We start from the raw sequence: 20022 nt of genomic DNA on the forward strand, positions 1-20022 counted from the left end.
TGATGCCGCAGGGAGATTTTCCTTGGTGAAGCCTGACATTTTTTGGACAGGACTTTGTGAGACATTGGAAAGGGAGCCTGGTGGGGGGCTTTCCACTCAATTATAATTCAGAGTATTTCTGATGTGCAGGAAGAAATCAGCGCAATAGTATATGGATAGTCGATGGATAACGCTGTGGTAGTTAAATTAAGCATATGTTGTCTTTGACTTCAATTCTGCTCACTTGAAGCTCCACAGCCCCGTTCAGTGGGGGTGCACAAGAGAAGAGAAGCCAGAATTCCACACTAGTTTTGCTGATCATTTGGAAGCATGTCATATAAGAGGAGCTTGGAATGTGTGTTTTGATGGTGAATGGTCATTATCGTAATCCAATCTACGTAGAATGACTGGTCTTATTAGAACCAGGGTAAAAGCCTTGCAGAGGTTGGGAAGAGCAGCTGGATGGCTGCAGCAGATCAACAGAACTTCTTTACTAAGGGTGATAAAGCATCGTTTAGACTTGCTTATAACATCAGAGGGCACTGTGGTAAAGAAGGAAAATTAAGTTTAGGGCTCAGTGGGAAAGAATCAACATCAGAAACAACTCAGGATGGGTGAAAAAAAAGTAAGATACAAAAATAAAAGCCCAGTTCTGCAGCCTTTACTCTCATCAGCAGTCCCATTGACTTAAATAATTCTCAGGTGTAGTCCCATTGAACATAAGAACAGCCATACTGGGTCAGAGCAAAGGTCCATCTAGCCCAGTAGCCTGTCTTCCAACAGTGGCCAATGCCAGGTGCCCCAAAGGGAATAAACAGAACAGGTAATCAGCATATAATAAAATAAACAAAACAGGTTTGACGTCCCTATCCTCCATGAATTTATCTAGTTCTTTTTTCTACCCTGTTATATTCTTGGCCTTCATAATATCCTCTGGCAAGGAGTTCCACAGGTTGACTGTGCGTTGTGTGGAGAAATACTTCCATCTGTTTGTTTTAAACCTGCTGTCTATTAATTTCATTTGGTGACCCCTATTTCTTGTGTTATGCGAAGGAGTAAATAACACTTCCTTATTTACTTTCTCCACACCAGTCATGATTTTATAGACCTCTATCATATCTCCCCTTAGTCTCTTTTCCAAGATGAAAAATCCCAATCTTATTAATCTCTCCTTATATGGAAGCTGTTCCATACCTCTAATCAGGCCTAAATTCTGCTCATAAAAGAGGTATTGGGGAAAGGCAGTGGATGGCAATGAGATGGATAAAATAGTCTCCCATGCAATTCTTTTTCAGCCTGTTTCAATTAGAGCATATTTATTTGTAAGACAAGATAAGGTTTGGGGGATAAAAATGTCGGCAGTCTCCTCTCCTCAGCGTATTGTACAGTAGCTAGCACATGCCAAGCTAAGCTTCCAAAATGGTACACTGGAAATGAACTACCACAAAAATCAACTGAAAACATACTCAGCTTTTGTCAAGAACAGAGTCACATCTGAGAACACTGTAGGGTTACTATACCTGGCTGGGGTGGGAGCCATTATATATTTATTTTTATGGTATTACAATTAATTTTGTTAAATCCCAGTTACTTACAAAGCCGGGTTATTTATCTGTCTCTGTTACAATACAGTGAGTTATTTCTGTATTAATGAATCCAGGACCAGAGACAACAAAATTCATGCACTAGTCTAGCACACTGTGGTGGCTTTTCATGGTCTTTATCGAGGCAAAACACAGAGCTGGTATGGTTTTGGTCTATTTGACACAAAACTCGTCACTAGAGTTATATCAATGTCCTTGGGGTCAACGAGAGGCTTCAAGGTAAAATTCTGCAAAATTGTTGTCAGTATCAAAAATATCTCCATCCGAGCCAGACCCTCTCCCACGCAAATCCGCTTCCCTGCAATGAAAAAGGAATATTGAGGAGATGCAGGAGATCTTTCTTTGCAACACATGTTATATATTGTTACAATGAAACTAAACCTCGGGATTAAAGTTAGATGCACAGAGTGATTCAGGGTAACAACCTGGAGGATATTGGCCATTTCTCAGAGTTCAGGAAGGTGTGAAAGTGTTTGGGGGCTTTAGAAGTCTTTCACCCATTGTTTTAAAGGCTGAGCTCCATATAATAAGTGGCCTTTAAAAAACCAATATGTGGAGACCAGTGGGCAGATGTGGAGTTTGGTAATAGGTAATGGAGGTCCTGTGCCAGTTAATACGTTTAAGGGAGGAATTAAGAGATAGCGAGGTGTAGGCATGCTGAGTAGCAGAATGGAGGAGAACAGCATACAGGGTTTATTAACAGAGTGTTGGGATTTTCATTGATTGGAGTAAAGTTGAGAAGTTAAGCAGCTCCTACTGATCTATCTCCAGGTGACTATGCAGATGGCTTCTGCCCTGTAACATGTTACTCCCTTCAATTTTACTTTTGCATGCACATTCAATCACAATTTGTCCACGGTGGGCTGACACAGACAGACAAAGGAAGATGTGAAATTGCCAGGCAGAGTTGAGAGTAGTGCATATTCAATTAGTTAAAAAAGAGACTGGAGACGGACAGATGCTTCGCTGTTGTGAGAGGCTCTGCTTCAGGGATGGCCCGAAAAGGCTCTGCAGACTACAGTTAGAGAACTCTTTGTATACTCAAGACAAAGCTAAGAGAGAATGGTCTGGGACCTGAAACAAACATGGCTTTTTTACCTGCAGAAAAAGGAACGAAGAAGTCACTCTTCCTAAAGGCACCACTTTCATCCAAGAAATGTCCTGGGTTAAATTGCTCTGGCTTTGGAAATTCTCTGCTGTCATGTAGGACCGATTGCAGGGCGGGGAATATAGTGGTGCCCTGAATTAGCAAACACAGACAAAGAGAATTAAAGTGGACACTGTCCAAAGCAGAGAAGCCTCCAGAATTCACTGGGCTGGGCAGTGGGACATGTTTTTCTTTCCTTCATTTTCCTGCATCTCCAAGAACCAGAACCAGAAATATTAAAATTCCATGAGAAAAGGTAAGCCCATCAAATGGGAGCCCACCTTCAACAAGAAGATCCTGGAATCTCATAGTTTCTACATCAAAGAGGTTTGGAAAAGTCTGGCTAAGATCCAGAAGTGTTAGGTGCGTCTCTCAGCTGCTGTTTGGAAGCATTTGACATTCCCTTGTCTTTATAATTTAGTCATCGCACCAATGGTTTCCCCATTACTATTTATAAAAAATAAAATATAATAATAAATAAAAATAATAATAATAAAGCTAAAAAGACCTATACAACTCACAGTGTAACTCAGTTAGCAACCTAGGACATGGTCACTGTGAATTGTGATTAACACATATTAACACATCATCAGGACTAAATCTTGGAGGAGAGATGGAACCAGCTCAGAAACTGACCTCCCAAAAGAGGTTCAAAAAAAGAAGGAAAGCTTTGCACAGCCTGCTTGGTATCTATTCTATATCTAAAAGTTTGAACTGGGCTCTAAGCCTATCTTCTGTAAGGAGAGCTGAGCCTGTAGAATGCAGGGTTCTGTTCTTCATGCCGATAACAACTGGAACGTTGTTGGTAACTGTGAAAAACATGTCATACTAAAATCAGAGCAAACATTTCTATTGTGAATAAGTCAAAACTGTATAGTGGAAAAGGCGGAAGATCGGGCCCTCTCACAGAAACGTTGAGAACTAACCTTGGGGATAATATATTCTCTGAAATGAGTGTCTCTCGTCACTGCATGTGGGACACCTATCGGGACAATGTTAGCAGTTCTCTGCACCTCGTGTATCACAGCATCTGTGTAGGGCATCTGGCTTCGGTCCGCCATGCAGGGGCTTCGGCTTCGGCCAACCACACGGTCAATCTCTTCATGAACTTTCTCTGTCATCAAATGAACAAGGTTAACAATAAAGCTAAAGAACAGGATTCCCATAATTTTGCCCCCATTCTGTTACATAGTCAGAAATGCAATACACAATTCAGCAGATACATGTTGGGAATATAACGAGTTATAACAATATAACAGTTTTGGGTTACAGAAACCATTGTATATGGTATTGAGGATAAAATGCCAATAATGTAATTATTAAGGCAGTGATATGGTTCATAACTGGTTATGTTATAAAAGAGCACAATGTGATGTTATCACCAGAGCATATATCTAACTGCTGTGCAAGAGATTGTGGCCTAAAATCCACCACACACTCCAGTCAATCATCCACATGAGCTTGGAGGAAGCCCATGAGGTGGGAATTAGCACTGGATATTAGCTGGGTATTGATAAATCTCTAACACTTGCCTTTATTTGAGGGGAGGGTCTGGCAGTCTGTATCTGTATGAAATCCGGAGATTTTGCTCTATGGTTGTTATTGAAATATGTTGTACACTTGAGTCGTCCACTGCCAGTTCTCCAGTGACAACAAAGCAGGGGATCCGCTCCCAGGAGGGTGTTAAATTACCATTAATCAGCGGGGGACTTTTAAACAAGAGATTTACAGTGCTGTAAGCAGGGGTGAAAGTAATTTACAGGACTTACCGGTACTGCCGGAGTCTTGAGGGGGTGTGACCTCATCTGGAAGAGGCGTGGCCTCTCAAGATTTAAAGGCCCGGGGGCACCGGCTTTGGCTGGGAGCCCCAGGGCCTTTAAATCAACTAGGGGCTCCCAGCTGAAGAGGTGGCTGGGAGCCCCCTCTCGGGCTCAGGGGCAAATTAAAGGGCCCAGGGCTCCTGCCTCCGGGGAACCTTGAGTTTTGTGGGGCTGGAGCAGGGATTTAAAGGGTCCAGAGCTCCTGCTGCTGAGGGGAGCCCCGAACCCTTTAAATCTTGGCTCCAGCCCAGCCGCCAGAGCTGCGGCTGGGATTCAAAGGGCTCTGGGCTGCCCGCAGCCGCAGGGAGCTCTGAGCCCTTTAAATCCCAGCCCCAGCCCGGCCGCCAGAGCCACAGCCGGAATTTAAAGGGCTCTGGGCTGCCCGCAGCTGCAGGCAGCCCAGAGCCCTTTCAATCCCCACCGTGGAAGCCGGTGCAGTCCAGCACGGCATACTGCCTCTTGCCGGTACACCGTACCATACCGTACCGGCTTACTAAGAGAGCTGCACAAGCATCACACAATGGGGGATTGCTCCACTCTGTGACTCAGCAAAGCCCACCAGGACATATCTGAGCTAGTATTTTCCAGGCACACAGAGTGCGGATACAAAATAGGGGACAGTGGCATCATGCTTTTGCCTTTCTCCTCCCCTACCTAGACTGGAAGCAACAAGAATACTGGGAAGACCAAGCCTTGAACTGAGGAGACTGGTCTCAGGTTAAAGGGGAAGCCTGTGAATTAAGGATTGTAACATACCTGCAGCATCCAGTGGGGTGAGAAAAATGGCTTGATCCAAACGCTGCATAGTCTAAAAAGGTTCAAGATTTAGACTGTGTGCTTAACTTTTATTTTCTTTGGTAATTCTCTCTGACCTTTTGTGCCTGACACTTATAGTCACTTAAAATCTATCTTTCTGTAGTTAATAAACCTCTTTTATATTTTACCTAAAACAATGTGTTTTGGTTGAAGTGCTTGGGAAATCTCAGCTCAGTTTACAAAGGCTAATGGATGTCCTCTCCACATCAAGGAAGGAGTGGACTGGGTAATGAACTTACACTGGTCAGGCTTCTGACCACGACAAGACGGTACAGCTCAGGGGTACAAGGCTGGGGGCTTGGGAGATTTGCTGGTGCCTTTCTCTGTGTGATTCGTGAATGGCTCAGGGAACATTCATGCAATTTACTTAGGTGTGGGGTTCCACATGCTGTTGTACTCAGTGATAACAGCTCATGAAGGGGTTTGCTGCCTGTCTCTAGCAAAGCATTATGAAAGACAGCCCAGGCTGGAAAGTTAAGGGGGGAACAATGGTACTCCAGTTCCAGGTTGTACCGCAGGGATCCTGTCAGAGAGGGGGCCACCTGACAGCCCGGGAATACGAAGGCTCCTGTTACTCATAAACCAGGCACCTTCTTGTCAGTGGCAGCACAGGTTTCTCCTGCACAAACACACACACTTTCTCCCAGCCCAAAATCCTTAGCTTGGACTGGGAGGTGAGAAAGGAATCCAGTCACAATGACTTACTCAGGCTGAGGACCCTGTGCTGAGATCACTCATGAGGAGGTTGAGTAATGACAGTTGTGATGGTGCTTTTCAAATGTGGACACCTGTCTATGCAAATTGAACTAAAACATCCATCCCCAAACACATCTCAGTTTCACATAAACCAGCGAACAGCTTGCACGCGGCGGTAACGTCAGTTACTTCCAGCCCAAGCCAGATTTGATCTGATGACTTAAGGGACAGGGGTCTGTATCCATTAGAGATCCCTTGAGCCATGTAATCCCCTCATCTCTCCAAGATTTAAAATTGTGTGTGTCTGTACAGTACCTTCTATTTCTGGGTATTTCAGAAGAATCAGGAGCGCATATGTCAGGGTGGTGCTGGATGTTCCCGTTCCAGCCAAGAATAAATCCAAGGTGCTTCTTACCAAGTTATCAGTGTTAAATTCCGACTGGCTGTTTTGACGTTCCTGCAGAGAAACTTGTTATGGTTGTTTGATCATTGACTGTAAGAGAAGGGGTCTATTCATACAGGCCCAAAGTCTCTCAGCTTCTACCTGCTCTGTGTCCCACCTGCCATCTTTATAAAAATCCTTATAAAAAATAGGCCACAGCCCTGAAGATTGCAGTAGCACTGCAGGGATGTTTTGGGTCATTGCTGTGGAAACACATGGTCTTTTCTATTAGAGGAGAATTGGAGCTTTACTTTTACCTGGTTAATTTTCATCTGTATCTTTAACTGTTGTTGTTGATTCCCTTTGCTTTCATATTTTGTTTGGATGGGCAGCACTAATGCCCTTGAAAACTTTGAACCAGAAAGGAAACCAAATGTCTCTAACCAATTTTTAGCCTTGGAGCCAGAAGGACTGAGTCTGATGCTCCAAAGGAAGTGAGATCCCCACTGAAAATGCAGATGGCCTGGCTACCTGCTGACCGAGGGCTGCAGTGGAAGAATACCTGCTGTAAAATATTGCAGGAGATTAGCAGGAGGGGTTTCCAAAAAGCTGGTAATAGGTTAGGTCTCTGGGTGTTGGCATAGGAAGCCATTAGAAACTGGTTTCTCCTGCTAATCCCACTGATGCTAACACATACCAGTAAAAGTGCTTCTGTCCACCTTATAAATAAAATCTTTTCAATGGCTAACCTCCAACAGAGCTAATGTACACATTGCCAAGTGCTGTTGATACCTGCTTTGGGTGCTTTGTCCTTTTAAGACATATCTACACTGCAATTAAAAATCCACAGCTGGCCTGGGTCAGCTGACTCGGGCTTGTGGGGATCAGGTTGAGGGGCTATAATATTGCAGTGTAGGCATACGGGCTTGGGCTGCAGCCCAGGCTCTGAGACCCAGAAACATCTACACTATTCACACAAATGAGGTGAGCAGGGCTTGGCTTTTAGAATGTAAGTTCCAGGGGCAGAGACCAGGTCTGCCTTTGGGTCTTGTACAGAGTGATAAATACCCACGATAGGTATAATCCACTCCACAGCAAAGGGGAAGGGAGGCTGCCCTCACTTACCTGTTCCATTTTGATGAGGAAAGCATCAATGAAGTCTCGAGGGCAGCTAAGATCCAGAGACTCTTTGTGCATCTTCACCCTCTCCAGAACAAACCTTTCAAATTCCTCTGCATTTTTCATTAACAGCTGGTGAGGCCCAGGGATATAATCCATGAGAGTTGGGAAAAAATTGTACAGCTAGAATGATGGAAGGAAAAGCACATCTTGGTTTATCTGGACACAACAGATCATCAGTTGACTCAATTGACTCAGTTACAGCAGCACAATACAATACATCTGTAGCAAATGGATTCTAAAGAACTTCCCTAGCTTCACTAACTCATTCTACTCAATACACACCTATTCCTCACATAAACTGCAGTGACACTCAGTTCTATTCACTACAATAATCTCCATTATTTCCAATGCAATAGCATCACCAATACAAACATGTTGTTCTTGAAAATCACAATCAAGTTCCCAAACCTAACTCAGAATACAGATTTTCGTAGGCAGTAATAAAACATTATTGACTATACAAGTAAAAGATATCTTAGTCTTCCTGCAGTTGGAGTGAGGGGGCCAAATTCTCTGCTGCTGTAACTCCGTTGATTTCCACTGAGTTTGGCTGTTGTGCATTTGGTGAGGTTTTCAGCAATGGGATATGTGAGTGGCTGTGTACCGGAAATGAAAAGGAGTTTGCTTTGCGGGTGAGGAATCCGACCACATTCAGGTACTTCATTGTGAATATACTAAGGCATGTGAATTGCAATGGTTTGGATGCTAATGTTTTAATTAGCAATTTCCTTGATTTTTACCAATAGTGTTGAAAGGGAATGTCCTTAAGCAAACATAATTCTGAGCAAATGAAGTGTTTTGTGCGGGAATTTAAATTATCCTCAAAAACAAGTTTGAGGCTGGGACTGGTAATAGCTGCAGCCTAATGAGGAGAATAGGAACATTATGGGAATCTGAATAATAATTTAAGAAAAAGTAACAGTGAAAGAAAGAAATCTCTGTCCCTTCCCCCATTACAAAGGAAAAGAGTGGAAAAAAACCACTGAACACACCTGTGTCAGGAAAGAGCGAAGGAGTTCATTGTTTTCCTGTGTGAGCTTAATTATTGTCAGAAACTTCTGGTCTTCATAGTCAAACCGGTCCCCAAAGACAATGGAACAGATGATGTTGGAGACAGCATGGGTGAGAGGGATGGTGGGGTCAAAGGGTCGCTCTGCAATAAAACCAAACCAGTGTCCAGTTTTTAATTCAGTATTTTCACCTACAGCATCACATCCATTGATGTTACTGGGACGTTCTGGATGTCCTGGCCCCAGGCCAAGAGGGCAGTCCCTAACATTCATTGGAGAGGGAGAGTTATGGTCTCACAGTTCCAGGGTAAGCTGGGCTTTAGACCCCTTTCAGTCCTGCTCAAGAGCCCCCCTCAGGTGACAGGCCTGAGTTCCTGTCCCTCTCTGAATGGGAAGAACTCCTCAGTCCAACCACCCGTAGACTGAATATCTGGGCGGCAGGCTCATTACTTCCCAACTATGGTAGCATGACAGGTTGCTCTGTGCTGGGCACCCGTGAGCCCTTTCCCTCCACGGACCTATGACCAGCAGGGGATCAAAGTGACTCAGAAACAATTTCTCCAAAACTAAGTGTTATTTATCCTCCCAAAGGTAGGCAGCACACAGAGCAAAAACTAGAAACAATAAAGGCTTCTACACACATTCCTTTTACCTAAACAATCTTTCCTTGCAAGCTTTGGTAAGTTCCATTCAGCTCAGTTACCTCCATCTCACTCAACCCCCTTCCTGCATGGGTGAAAATCCATAAGGTTTTAGTTTCCCTGTTGGATGCTACTTTCTGTCCAGGAAGAGAATACTTTCTAAATAGCTGAAGCTATGGTGGGGGTGTTCTCAGATTAACAGCTTCTCAATTATTACCCTTGGCATCCTCTCTGACCGTACTTATCCTGGCCATTATTTCATTTCCTCTTAGCGTACCCCTTTCAGCCTCCTTTTATTTAATTCAGTACAGCCAGGCAGGATAATATCACACAGCTAAACTGAGGTGCACAAGCTATTTATGAAAAATAACACAGCTATTTCCTTCATTCTCCACATAGGGCTTCCCCAATGCTATCTCTGTAAATTTATATTAAATAATTATCCCCATTTTGCTGGGAATCAGTTTTCACTCTGTCTCCTCTGCCGCTCTCTGCTTGACACACACTGATCTAACCAGGGACCATGGGTCCCTCTCTGAGTGACACCTGCCACAGGCCTGACAGACAGTATTCCTTTCAGAACAGGATCCTGCATTCAGAAGATTCTGCGTGAGCCATTGCTTATCACATCATCACAAACTCCTACAATGCAGTGGGACCTATACAATATTCAAGGGAATTGTCTACAAGACTTCACCCATCTGACCTGAGACCACATTGCACAGTAAGAACATCCAGAAGCAGCATTTTCTCCATGCAGTGTGTTCCTGCCTCACAGCAGACTTCTGCTCATGTCCCTTACCCAGGCAGATTTCTTTTAGATCATTATCTACAGGAGTAGCTGCCCCTGGCTCAGGATACACAAGTGGCAACAGCAGTAAAGTGGCTCTCTCTTGTGTCTGTATCATGGGTGGGGAAGGTTCTCCATGCGTTCTCCTCTCACACACACAATTCACCCAGATGGAGAGTCAACTTCAATTTAACTGTTGCACTGTATATTGCAAGAAGCGGGATGGTCTTGTGGTTAAGGCAGTGGCCTGGGTCTTAGGAAATCTGGAGACAATGCCCAGCTCTGACACAAACTTCCAGGTGTGACCTCGAGCAAAGCACTTAATCTCTCTGTACCTCTGTTCCCCATCTCTAAAAGAGAGAAAATAATTCTTCTTTTCTCCACTTTTTCATTTTCATGTGTATTTAACATGTACGTTGCTTGGGGCAGGGACTGTCTCCAACTGTTTGTTAACACAACCTACTGGCAAAGGAGCCCCAGTCTTGGCTGGGACCTCTAGAAACAAATAGAACACAAATAAATAATAAAATAATATTCATCACTTAGAAAGCACTGTAAATTTACACAGTGATTTCAAACGTTCCTCAGGAGGCCATCCCCGTACAACGTAGGTGCCAGACTTGTATCAGACATCTAGCAGAGAAGAAAATCAGAATAAGGAAGCTGTAGGCCTGGGTGTCTTAATAGCCCAAAACACTGAAGATAAACTAATCCACTCTAACATGGTTCACTGTGTTAGCTTCTGCCTACTCTGGATAAACATTTTCCATTTGCCCATTGGCCACAGATCAGAGGGTAGAAAACATGGGAAATAACAGCCAGGAAAGGTCATCTCAGGAACTTTTGTCACATATTTTTCTTTTAAATTAACAGAGGCTATTATATGTGCAGCTAATGGCTTGAGTTATAAGGTGTTTGAACCAAAGTTAGTATAACAAAATAAAGGAAGACAAGAGTCTTTAGCTGACTCCTCAATTTCTGACATACATGCAGCAAATCCCCACCATGTGTGTTTTTGAGCCTTGCAACCAGAAAACGGGCTTCCTCTTGGATTCGTTCCTCAATGCTTCTCTTCCCCATCCCAAAGTTTCTCAAGGTGGTGAGGGCAAATCGGTGAAGCTGCTTCCACCTTTCCCCATTGCTGAAAATAATGCCTGGAAGAGGGAGGAGAACAGGAATGAAAGGAGGGCATGGGGTGGGGGAAAAGACTTAATTTGCTAAATTTCTAACCTAAGGAAACATTTGTTATTGAAAGGTTCAACATGAATGCAAACATTATTGTATGCGTGTTCCACTGGAGACACTACATTACACTGATATGTGTATGTAACTCAAAATCCCACACATTAATCTCATTGCTGTTTATAGAAATTATGAACAAGAAAAATAATTCCATTGGTTGCCTTGCCCAATGGCTGTATTTTGTTCTCCAACACAGTGTAAACTGTCACAGTAATTAGAGCAAAGTACATATACTGATACCATGTAAAAATAAGAAATTCACTGGGACATAAATAGGTGGCTAAAGTTAGTATCCTTCAAAGAACAGAGCTAAGTGAAACATAAGCTGTCTTCTCAGTCATGTTCTCCACATACAGAGAACATCAGCGCTACATGCCAAAGTTGTTAGAAATGTACCTCCTCCTTTGATAACCTTGTCAGCCAGTGCCAGTTTTCCTCTTCCACTGAACTCATCCGCTTGATCAATCAGAGCTTCCTTCAAAGCCTCCTGTCCATACAGCACCACAACTCGCAGTGAGCCCAAGTATATTGTGAAAACCGGGCCATACTTCACACTGAGCTGTAAAAGATTAACACAAAGAGCCAATACATTTTACTATAGCCTCTTCAGAATAAGAATGAGTGTGGATCTAATTACAAACTGAGGAAGGAGCTCTCCTGCCACTTAGGGTTACACACAAAAAGGGATATAGGCACCTATATCCAAAATGTTGATCCTCAAAACCCCCAGCTAACCCTCTAGGCCAGCAGTTCTCAAAGTTATTTGATCTTGCCCCCCTTCTTTGTGTCTGTAGTCATTTATGGCCGCTCCCACCCCAGAAGTACATATACCAACCCCTAGCTCTGAAGGCAGGGCAGAGCAGAGCAGCAGAAGCTGATGGCTCAGTGCCCACCTCTGAAGGCAGCACCATGCCAGCAGCAGTACAGAAGTAAGGGTGGCAATGTGTAGGGATATTCATCAATACAGTCAATAAGACTTAGCGCCACATTGGCACCCTTACTTCTGTGCTGCTACTGCCACCCCGGAGCTAACAGCCAGAACCCCACCGCTTCCTGGTGAGGGATTGGCAGCGGGGTAGGGGCAGGAAGGAGAGCCCCAGTCCTGGTGGCAGTGCTCTGGCTGTCAGCCCCGGTGGCAGAGTTCAGTCTGTCCCTTGTATCCCCACCTCCAGGATGTGCAGGGTCCGTTGGCACGAGCCCAGCCACTCAAGACTGACAGCCAGAGCACACAGCTCACACCTCCCTTGCCCCATTCCCATGCCTCCCTTGCAAGGTCTGCCACACACAGTAACTCCTCACTTAATGTAGTTATGTTCCTGAAAAATGCAGCTTTAAGTTAAACCATGTTAAACTAATCTAATTTTCCTGAACAATGTAATGTAAATACAGGGGTTTAGGGTCCAAGGAAAATTTTTAGGGGCAGACAAAAGGCATTATATACAGTACTGTACTATTCTGTGGTTGGGAAGTGTCCCTTTGCAGCAGCAGCGGCAGTTTCTCTGGAGGAGAACAGGCACCAACTTTGCTGGGGGATGCTCCAGGCCTGCCTCTTCCTTTCTCCACTCCACGCCAGGCCCACCTCTTCCCACCCTAACTCATCTCCTCTCTGGAGCAGCAGCATCCCCTCTCCTTCCCCCCTCACCCCTCCCTCCCCATTTGGCGGCACTTAGGACTTTCTGGAAAGGAGGGAGAAGAGCAAAGATGCAGCGCTTCCCTGCTCCTCCCTCCCAGAAAGTCCTAAGTGCTGCCAAACAGCTGTTTGGCAGTGGGGAAAGTGCTGAGAGGGAGGGGGAGAGGTAGAGAAGAGGAACTTGTGCAATGCTCCCATGTAAAGTCGCTGCTCTTCCACAGAATCGTACAAGCAGTGGACAGAGCAGGCAGCCAAATGACGTTATAAGGGAGCATTGCGCAACTTTAAACAGGCATGTTCCCTAATTGAGCAGCGACTTAACTTTGAAACAACGTTAAGCAGGAGGACATTAAGTGAGGAGTTACTGTAGTTTGAGAACTGCACCTTAGCAGGAATGGTACTCACCTAGGATATGGGAGAGCTGGGTTTAACTCCCCCCCTGCCCATACCTGATGTAAAGAAGGGATCTGAAACTGTGTCTCTCCTCTCTTTAGAGAGCGCCCTAAACCACCCGTGGTGGGTCGTTCTGGAGCAGGGCTCTCTCAGTCTTTCCTGTTGAAACCGTTCCATTGCACATCAATAGCTGAATAGTCACTGGAAAACAAACTTGGGTCTCCCACATCCTGGGTGAGCAGCCTAACCACTAGGATACAGAATCAGTCTTACTCTCTCTGTAGCCCAATGGCTATGTTTACTTGACAGAATACAGCAACAGTGTAGGCCTTACCCTTGTCCTGTGAAGAAGGCAAGTATCATTATATTAATTTTACAAGTGGGAAATACACAAAGAACTTCAGTTGCTTCCCCAGGCACATACGTGGCATCAATTGAAGACCTGGGACCAGAACCCACGGCTGCTGTCTGCCATTTCCCTGCTTAACCCACCAGACCACACTCCTCACTGCAGGATAACCTGTACAGGCTGCAGCACAACTGAGAGGCCGTATTCTGGTTTACCTGTGAATAAGATACATTACCATAAAAATAACATATTGCCAGGAACAGGTTGTATCTAGCATTCAAGATTAACTATTTCTGTGGAAAAAACATTCAGCCTTAAACGTGAGGAGTTGAGCCACTGTGCAAACCCCAGAAATTTCAGTGTTCTCTTTCCCCAGGCTCTGCTTAACACCCATGTGAGCCAAAGCCCTGCATAAGGAGAAATCCCCCTTACCTCCTGTATAGATTGAGGCAAACTCCTCGTATTGAGCTGCAGTGTGTTCCCTATGATGGGAAAAGCAACAGGGCCAGGCGGCAGCTTCCCACTACCAGACATCTTTCTCCATGCTGAAAGGAAAAGAAGGCAAGAGACACAAACCGCCAGGAAAACAGTTGTTGCTCCCAGAGGTTCCATTGCAGAGTGTAGCGATTATTCTGATTCTAACAGAGGGTGACTTTGTACTTTAGAACCTCCCTTTTATATATTGTGTGTTGGAAAAGCACAATTGCAAGTCAAGCAATTAGCCAACAGACTCTCAGTTCTTCTGGGTCAACAACCCTAAATATGGTCTATAAAGGTTACTGAATAACTCCTTTGAATCTTTGTTTGCATATCGTCTGTGTTTGCCCCTTGTGCGCACACTGACAGAGCACAAAAATTAATCATGAAGCGAATGCCTCTAAGGTTGTCCAAGCTTCCATGAAATCACTGTCCTGTGACTGTTGTACCAGTCCCTGAAAGGCTTGGTGCCAGCTGGAACACTATATACATACAGTGAGGATTGCCTTTCATGCTGTTATACGGGTTTTAGACTAAGGCTGGATGAACAGTATACAGCAGAGATAGGAGGGGCTGGATTGCACCTTCCTCTTCCCTGCCAGCCCCTCTATGAGCTGGCCTTTGCCCTTGTTGCCCCCTGAGCCCATGCCACTGGACAATCTGTGGCACGAGTGCGAAGACTGAAGAGTCTAAAGTGCCACTGTATGAGACAGGTGCTAAGTGCCCAGGCGAAGGAACCTGCAACCGCCAGGTGGAGGGGCAGGAGCCATCACCACCAGGGTTCTTCTCCTGGGGGAGAGCCAGAAGCAGCCCTAAAGCACCCTTTGCAGCCCAGGACAGAGAGAATAAAGCCCAGCATTCATAGATTCATTAACTTAAGGTCAGAAGGGACCATTATGATCATCTAGTCTGACTTCCTGCACAATGCAGGCCACAGAATCTCATCCACCCACTCCTGGAACAAACCCATAACCTATGTCTGAGTTATTGAAGTCCTCAAATCATGGTTTAAATACCTCAAGGTGCAGAGAATTCTCCATCAAGTGACCCGTGCCCTATGGTGCAGAGGAAGGCAAAAAACCTCCAGGGCCTCTGTCAGTCTTCCCTGGAGGAAAATTCCTTCCCAACCCCAAATATGGCCATCAATTAAACCCTGAGCATGTGGGCAAGACTCACCAGCCAGGACCCAGGAAAGAATTCTCTGTAGTAACTCAGATCCCATCCCATCTAACATTCCCTCCCCTTTACTTGCTAATAATCAAAGATCAATTAATTGCCAAAATTAGGCTATCCCATTATACCATCCCCTCCATAAACTTATCAAGTTAAGTCTTGAAGCCAGATATGTCTTTTGCCCCCCTACTGCCCTTGGAAGGCTGTTCCAGAACTTCACTCCTCTGATGGTGTAAGGGTCCGGTGCTGGGGCTTGTCCCTCTCAGGTACAGCGGGGAGCCAGGGCGCCTCCCTACAGGCAGCAGTCCGTGTAGGCTCAACCCCTCAGCAGGGGCTGAAGGAATAGAGGGTCTGTAAACAAGGCAGAATCCCGGCCCTTCAGCAGGGCTGGGTACACACAAAGTTTATAAGCCCAGACCCTTACGCAGGGCGGGCAGGAGGCAGACAGGCTCCGGCCTTTCAGCAGGCCGAGCAAACACAAAGTCTATAAGCCCGGCCCTGGGGCAGGGCGAGGCAGTAAGCTGTTCAGGCTCAGGCCTGTCAGCAGGCTGAGCAACAGTCTAAACCGTAAGTCCATACAGAGGCCTCCTCAGGCCAGGGAGAGGGGGACGTCTGCCACCCTTGGAAGGGTGGCAGGGGGGACGCAGGCCCTCTCACTCCACTGCGTCCCAGCCCGGGGCCCTAACAGCGGCAAGGGATCGCTTCAGTCAGTGGGGAATCCTGGCCGCAACACACTGACATCGGTTCAGGGTCTCCTGGAGCCAGACTGGGGTCGGCTACCCCCGGGCCACTTCCAGTTTCCCCCTCTCTAGGTACCTGTCCTCCGCTGGCGTTGTCCGGCGGGTCCCAGACCATGGGTTCCTCTGGATACTGGGCAGCAGGAAGCTCTGGCAGCTCCTCCGGGTACTGGGCACGAGGCAGGTCAGGCCAGTGCTCCTCCGGGTAGTGAGCGAGGGGTGGGGCAGGTCAGGCCAGCGCTCCTCCAGATACCGGGCCCGAGGCAGGTCAGGCCAGCGCTCCTCTGGGTAGTGAGCACGGGGCAGGTTGGGCCCGGAGGGAGCTCGGGCACCAGCGTCTGTCCTCTCCGACAGCCTGCGGCCAACTGAGCCCTGAGGCCGGGCTTTTATACTTCCTGTCCCGCCCCTTGACTTCCGGGGGGCGGGGACAGGCGGTGGGGACTCCGCCAACTGAGGCATCTGCTCTGGCTTGTCCCTCTCAGGCGCAGCGGGGAGCCAGGGCGCCTCCCTACAGATGGTTAGAAACCTTCGTCTAATTTCAAATCTAAAACTTCCTAATGGCCAGTTTACATCCATTTGTTCTTGTATCCGCTTAAATAAGCCTTGGTACTAGGCTTAAATAATTCCTCTCCCTTCCTGATATTTATCACTCTGATATATTTATAAAAGAGCAATCATATCTTCCCTCAACCTTCTTTTGGTTAGGCTAAGCAAGCCAAGCTCTTTCAGTCTCCTTTCATAAGACAGGTTTTCCATTCCTCAGATCATCCTATTAGCCCTTCTCTGTACCTGTTCCAGTTTGAATTCATCCTTCTTAAATATGGGAGACCAGAACTGCACACAGTATTCTAGATGAGGTCTCACCAGTACCTTGTATAATGGTACTAACACCTCCTTATCTTTAGTGGAAATACCTCACCTAATGCATCCTAAAACCACATTAGCTTTTTTCATGGCCATATCACATTGGCGGCTCATAGCCATCCTGTGATCAACCAATACTCCAAGGTCCTTCTCCTCCTCTGTTACTTTCAACTAGGGTGACCAGACAGCAAGTGTGAAAAATCGGGACGAGGGTGGGGGGGTAATAGGAGCCTATATAAGAAAAAGACCCAAAAATCGGGACTGTCCCCATAAAATCGGGACATCTAGTCACCCTACTTCCAACTGATGTGTGCCCAATTTATAACCAAAATTCTTGTTATTAATCCCTAAATGCATGATCTTACACTTTTCACTATTAAATTTCATCCTATTACTATTACTTCAGTTTACAAGGTCATCCAGATCTTCCTGTATGATATCCCGGTCCTTCTCTGTGTTAGCAATACCTGCCAGCTTTGCGTCATCCGCAAACTTTATTAGCACAATCCCACTTTTTGTGCCAAGGTCAGTAATAAAAAGATTAAATAACATTCGTTCCAAAACCGATCCCTGAGGAACTCCACTAGTAACCTCCCTCCAGCCTGACAGTTCACCTTTCAGTATGACCCGTTGTAATCTCCCCTTTAACCAGTTCCTTATACACCTTTTAATTTTCATACTGATCCCCGTCTTTTCCAATTTAACTAATAATTCCCCATGTGGAACCATATCAAATGCCTTACTGAAATTGAGGTAAATTAGATCCACTTCGTTTCCTTTGTCTAAAAAATCTGTTACCTCTCAAAGGAGGAGATCAGGTTGGTTTGGCATGATCTACCTTTTATAAAATCATGTTGTATTTTGTCCCAATTATCATTGACCTCAATGTCCTTAACTACTTTCTCCTTCAAACATTTTTCCAAGACCTTGCATACTACAGATGTCAAACTAACTGGCATATAGTTACTCGCATCACCTTTCTTCCCTTTCTTAAAGATAGGAACTATGTTAGCAATTCTCCAGTCATACAGTACAACCCCTGAGTTTACTGATTCATTAAAAATTCTTGCTAATGGGCTTGCAATTTCATGTGCCAGTTCCTTTAATATTCTTGGATGAAGATTATCTGGGCCCTTTGATTTTATCCCAAGTTTATTCAAGTTTGGCTTCTATCTCGGATGTGGCAATATCTACCTCCATATCATCATTCCCATTTGTCATCCTACCATTATCCCTAAGCTCCTCATTAAAGACTGAGGCAAAGTATTTGTTTAGATATTGGGCCATGCCTAGATTATCCTTAACCTCCACTCCATCCTCAGTGTTAGCAGTCCCACTTCTTCTTTCTTTGTTTTCTTCTTATTTATACGGCTATAGAACCTTTTACTATTGGTTTTAATTCCCTTTGCAAGGTCCAACTCTACATGGCTTTTGGCCTTTCTCACTTTATCCCTACATGTTCTGACCTCAATAAGGTAGCTTTCCTTGCTAATCCCTACCATCTTCTACTACTTGTAGGCTTCCTGCTTTTTCTTAATCACCTCTCTGAGATGCTTGCTCATCCAGACTGGTCTACAACATCTGACTATGAATTTTTTCCCCTTTCTTGGGATGCAGGCTTCCGATAGTTTCTGCAACTTTGACTTGAAGTAATTCCAGGCCTCCTCCGCCTTTAGATCCCCAAGTTCTTCAGTCCAATCCACTTCCCTAACTAATTTCCTTAATTCTTTAAAGTTAGCCCTTTTGAAATCAAAAACCCTAGTCCCAGATCTATTTTTGTTTATCCTTCCATCTAGTTTGAACTGAATTAGCTCATGATCACTCAAAACAAGGTTGTCCCCTACAACCATTTCTTCTATGAGGCCCTCACTACTCACCAAAACTAAATCTAAAATGGCATCCTTTCTTGTTGGTTCTTCAACTACTTGGTGAAGGAATCCATCAGGTATCACATCCAGAAACATCTGAACCCTATTATTATTAATAGCACTTGTTCTCCAGTCTATATCTGGGAAGTTAAAGTCTCCCATGATCACACAATTCCCATTAGTGTTTACGTCATTAAAAACATTAAAGAGGTCTCTATCCATCTCCAAATCAGATCCCAGCGGTCTGTAGCACACTCCAAGCACTCTCTCAGGGAGGATCTAGTAGCTTTCTTTCTCAATGTGATTTTTGCCCAGATAGTCTCTATCTTATCCATTCCATCACTACTTATTTCTTTACAGTTTACCTCATCACTGATATACAATGCTACTCCACCACCTTTGCCTTTATTTATGTCTTTCCTAAATAGCACATATCCTTCATTACCTGTACTCCAGTCTTGACTACTATTCCACCATGTTTCTGTTATCCCTATAATATCCGGTTTCACTTCCTGCACCAGTAGCTCTAGCTCTTCCATTTTGTTATCTTGGCTCCTCACATTAGTGTAAAAACATCTTATTTTTTTCTGTTTGGCTTCACTGACATTCTTTACCCGATGAGGCACAGACGTTCTACCATCAGTATCACCTATTAGACTGGTATCTACATTACCTTTCCTCCGTATGTCCATTCTCCTACCCATGGCTGTATCCTTTCTTGCTTTGTTTTCTTCCCTCTCAATGTTAAATTCCGGCGTGGAGATTACCTGGACATCTCCCAACCATCTCCCCCAAATTCCTAGTTTAAAGCTCTCTTAATCAGTTGTGCCAGCCTCCATCCTAGAAGTCTATTTCCCTCCTTACTCAGGTGAAGTCCATCCCGAGAAAACAATCCTCTGTCCATGAATGCTTCCCAGTGGCCATACATCCCAAAGCCCTCCTTATAGCACCACTGCCTGAGCCATCTGTTGATCACCATAATCTTATCACACCTTTGTTGCCCTTCTCTAGGAACAGGCAGAATCCCACTGAAGATCACCTGAGCCTTGATTTCCTTAAGTGTCTTCCGCAGTCTGGCATAGTCTCCCTTGATATGTTTCAGCGAGAATCTAGCTGTATCACTTGTTCCCACATGAAGGACAATAAGCAGATTCTTTCCTGCTCCCCTTAGGATCCTTTTCAGCCTCAGGTCCACATCCCACATCTTAGCACCAGCCAGACA

At 45.1% G+C, this 20022-nt stretch overlaps 1 protein-coding gene across 1 annotated transcript; it reads right to left on the reverse strand.

Annotated features, from left to right (window-relative positions):
- Positions 1-1623: 1623 nt before the first annotated feature.
- LOC127054308 (cytochrome P450 2H2-like) lies at positions 1624-14304 on the reverse strand. The gene is made up of 9 exons (XM_050960398.1): positions 14114-14304; positions 11706-11868; positions 11072-11221; positions 8619-8779; positions 7570-7746; positions 6378-6519; positions 3657-3844; positions 2682-2823; positions 1624-1881 (listed from the first exon to the last, which is right to left on the reverse strand). Exons 1-9 carry the CDS (start codon positions 14291-14293, stop codon positions 1700-1702), a joined length of 1485 nt encoding a protein of 494 aa, XP_050816355.1. The 5' UTR covers positions 14294-14304; the 3' UTR covers positions 1624-1699.
- Positions 14305-20022: the final 5718 nt, after the last annotated feature.

This window comes from Gopherus flavomarginatus, chromosome 6, assembly GCF_025201925.1.
Source record: "Gopherus flavomarginatus isolate rGopFla2 chromosome 6, rGopFla2.mat.asm, whole genome shotgun sequence".
Taxonomy (NCBI): Eukaryota; Metazoa; Chordata; order Testudines; family Testudinidae; genus Gopherus; species Gopherus flavomarginatus.

Coding starts and splice junctions, on each gene's coding strand:
- LOC127054308 (XM_050960398.1), bottom strand. CDS start 14,293: ATGGAACCTCTGGGAGCAACAACTGTTTTCCTGGCGGTTTGTGTCTCT. Junction 11,869..14,113: donor TGCCTCAATCTATACAGGAG/GTAAGGGGGATT, acceptor AATCTTTTACAG/CTCAGTGTGAAGTATGGCCC. Junction 2,824..3,656: donor GAGAATATATTATCCCCAAG/GTTAGTTCTCAA, acceptor TTGCTAATTCAG/GGCACCACTATATTCCCCGC.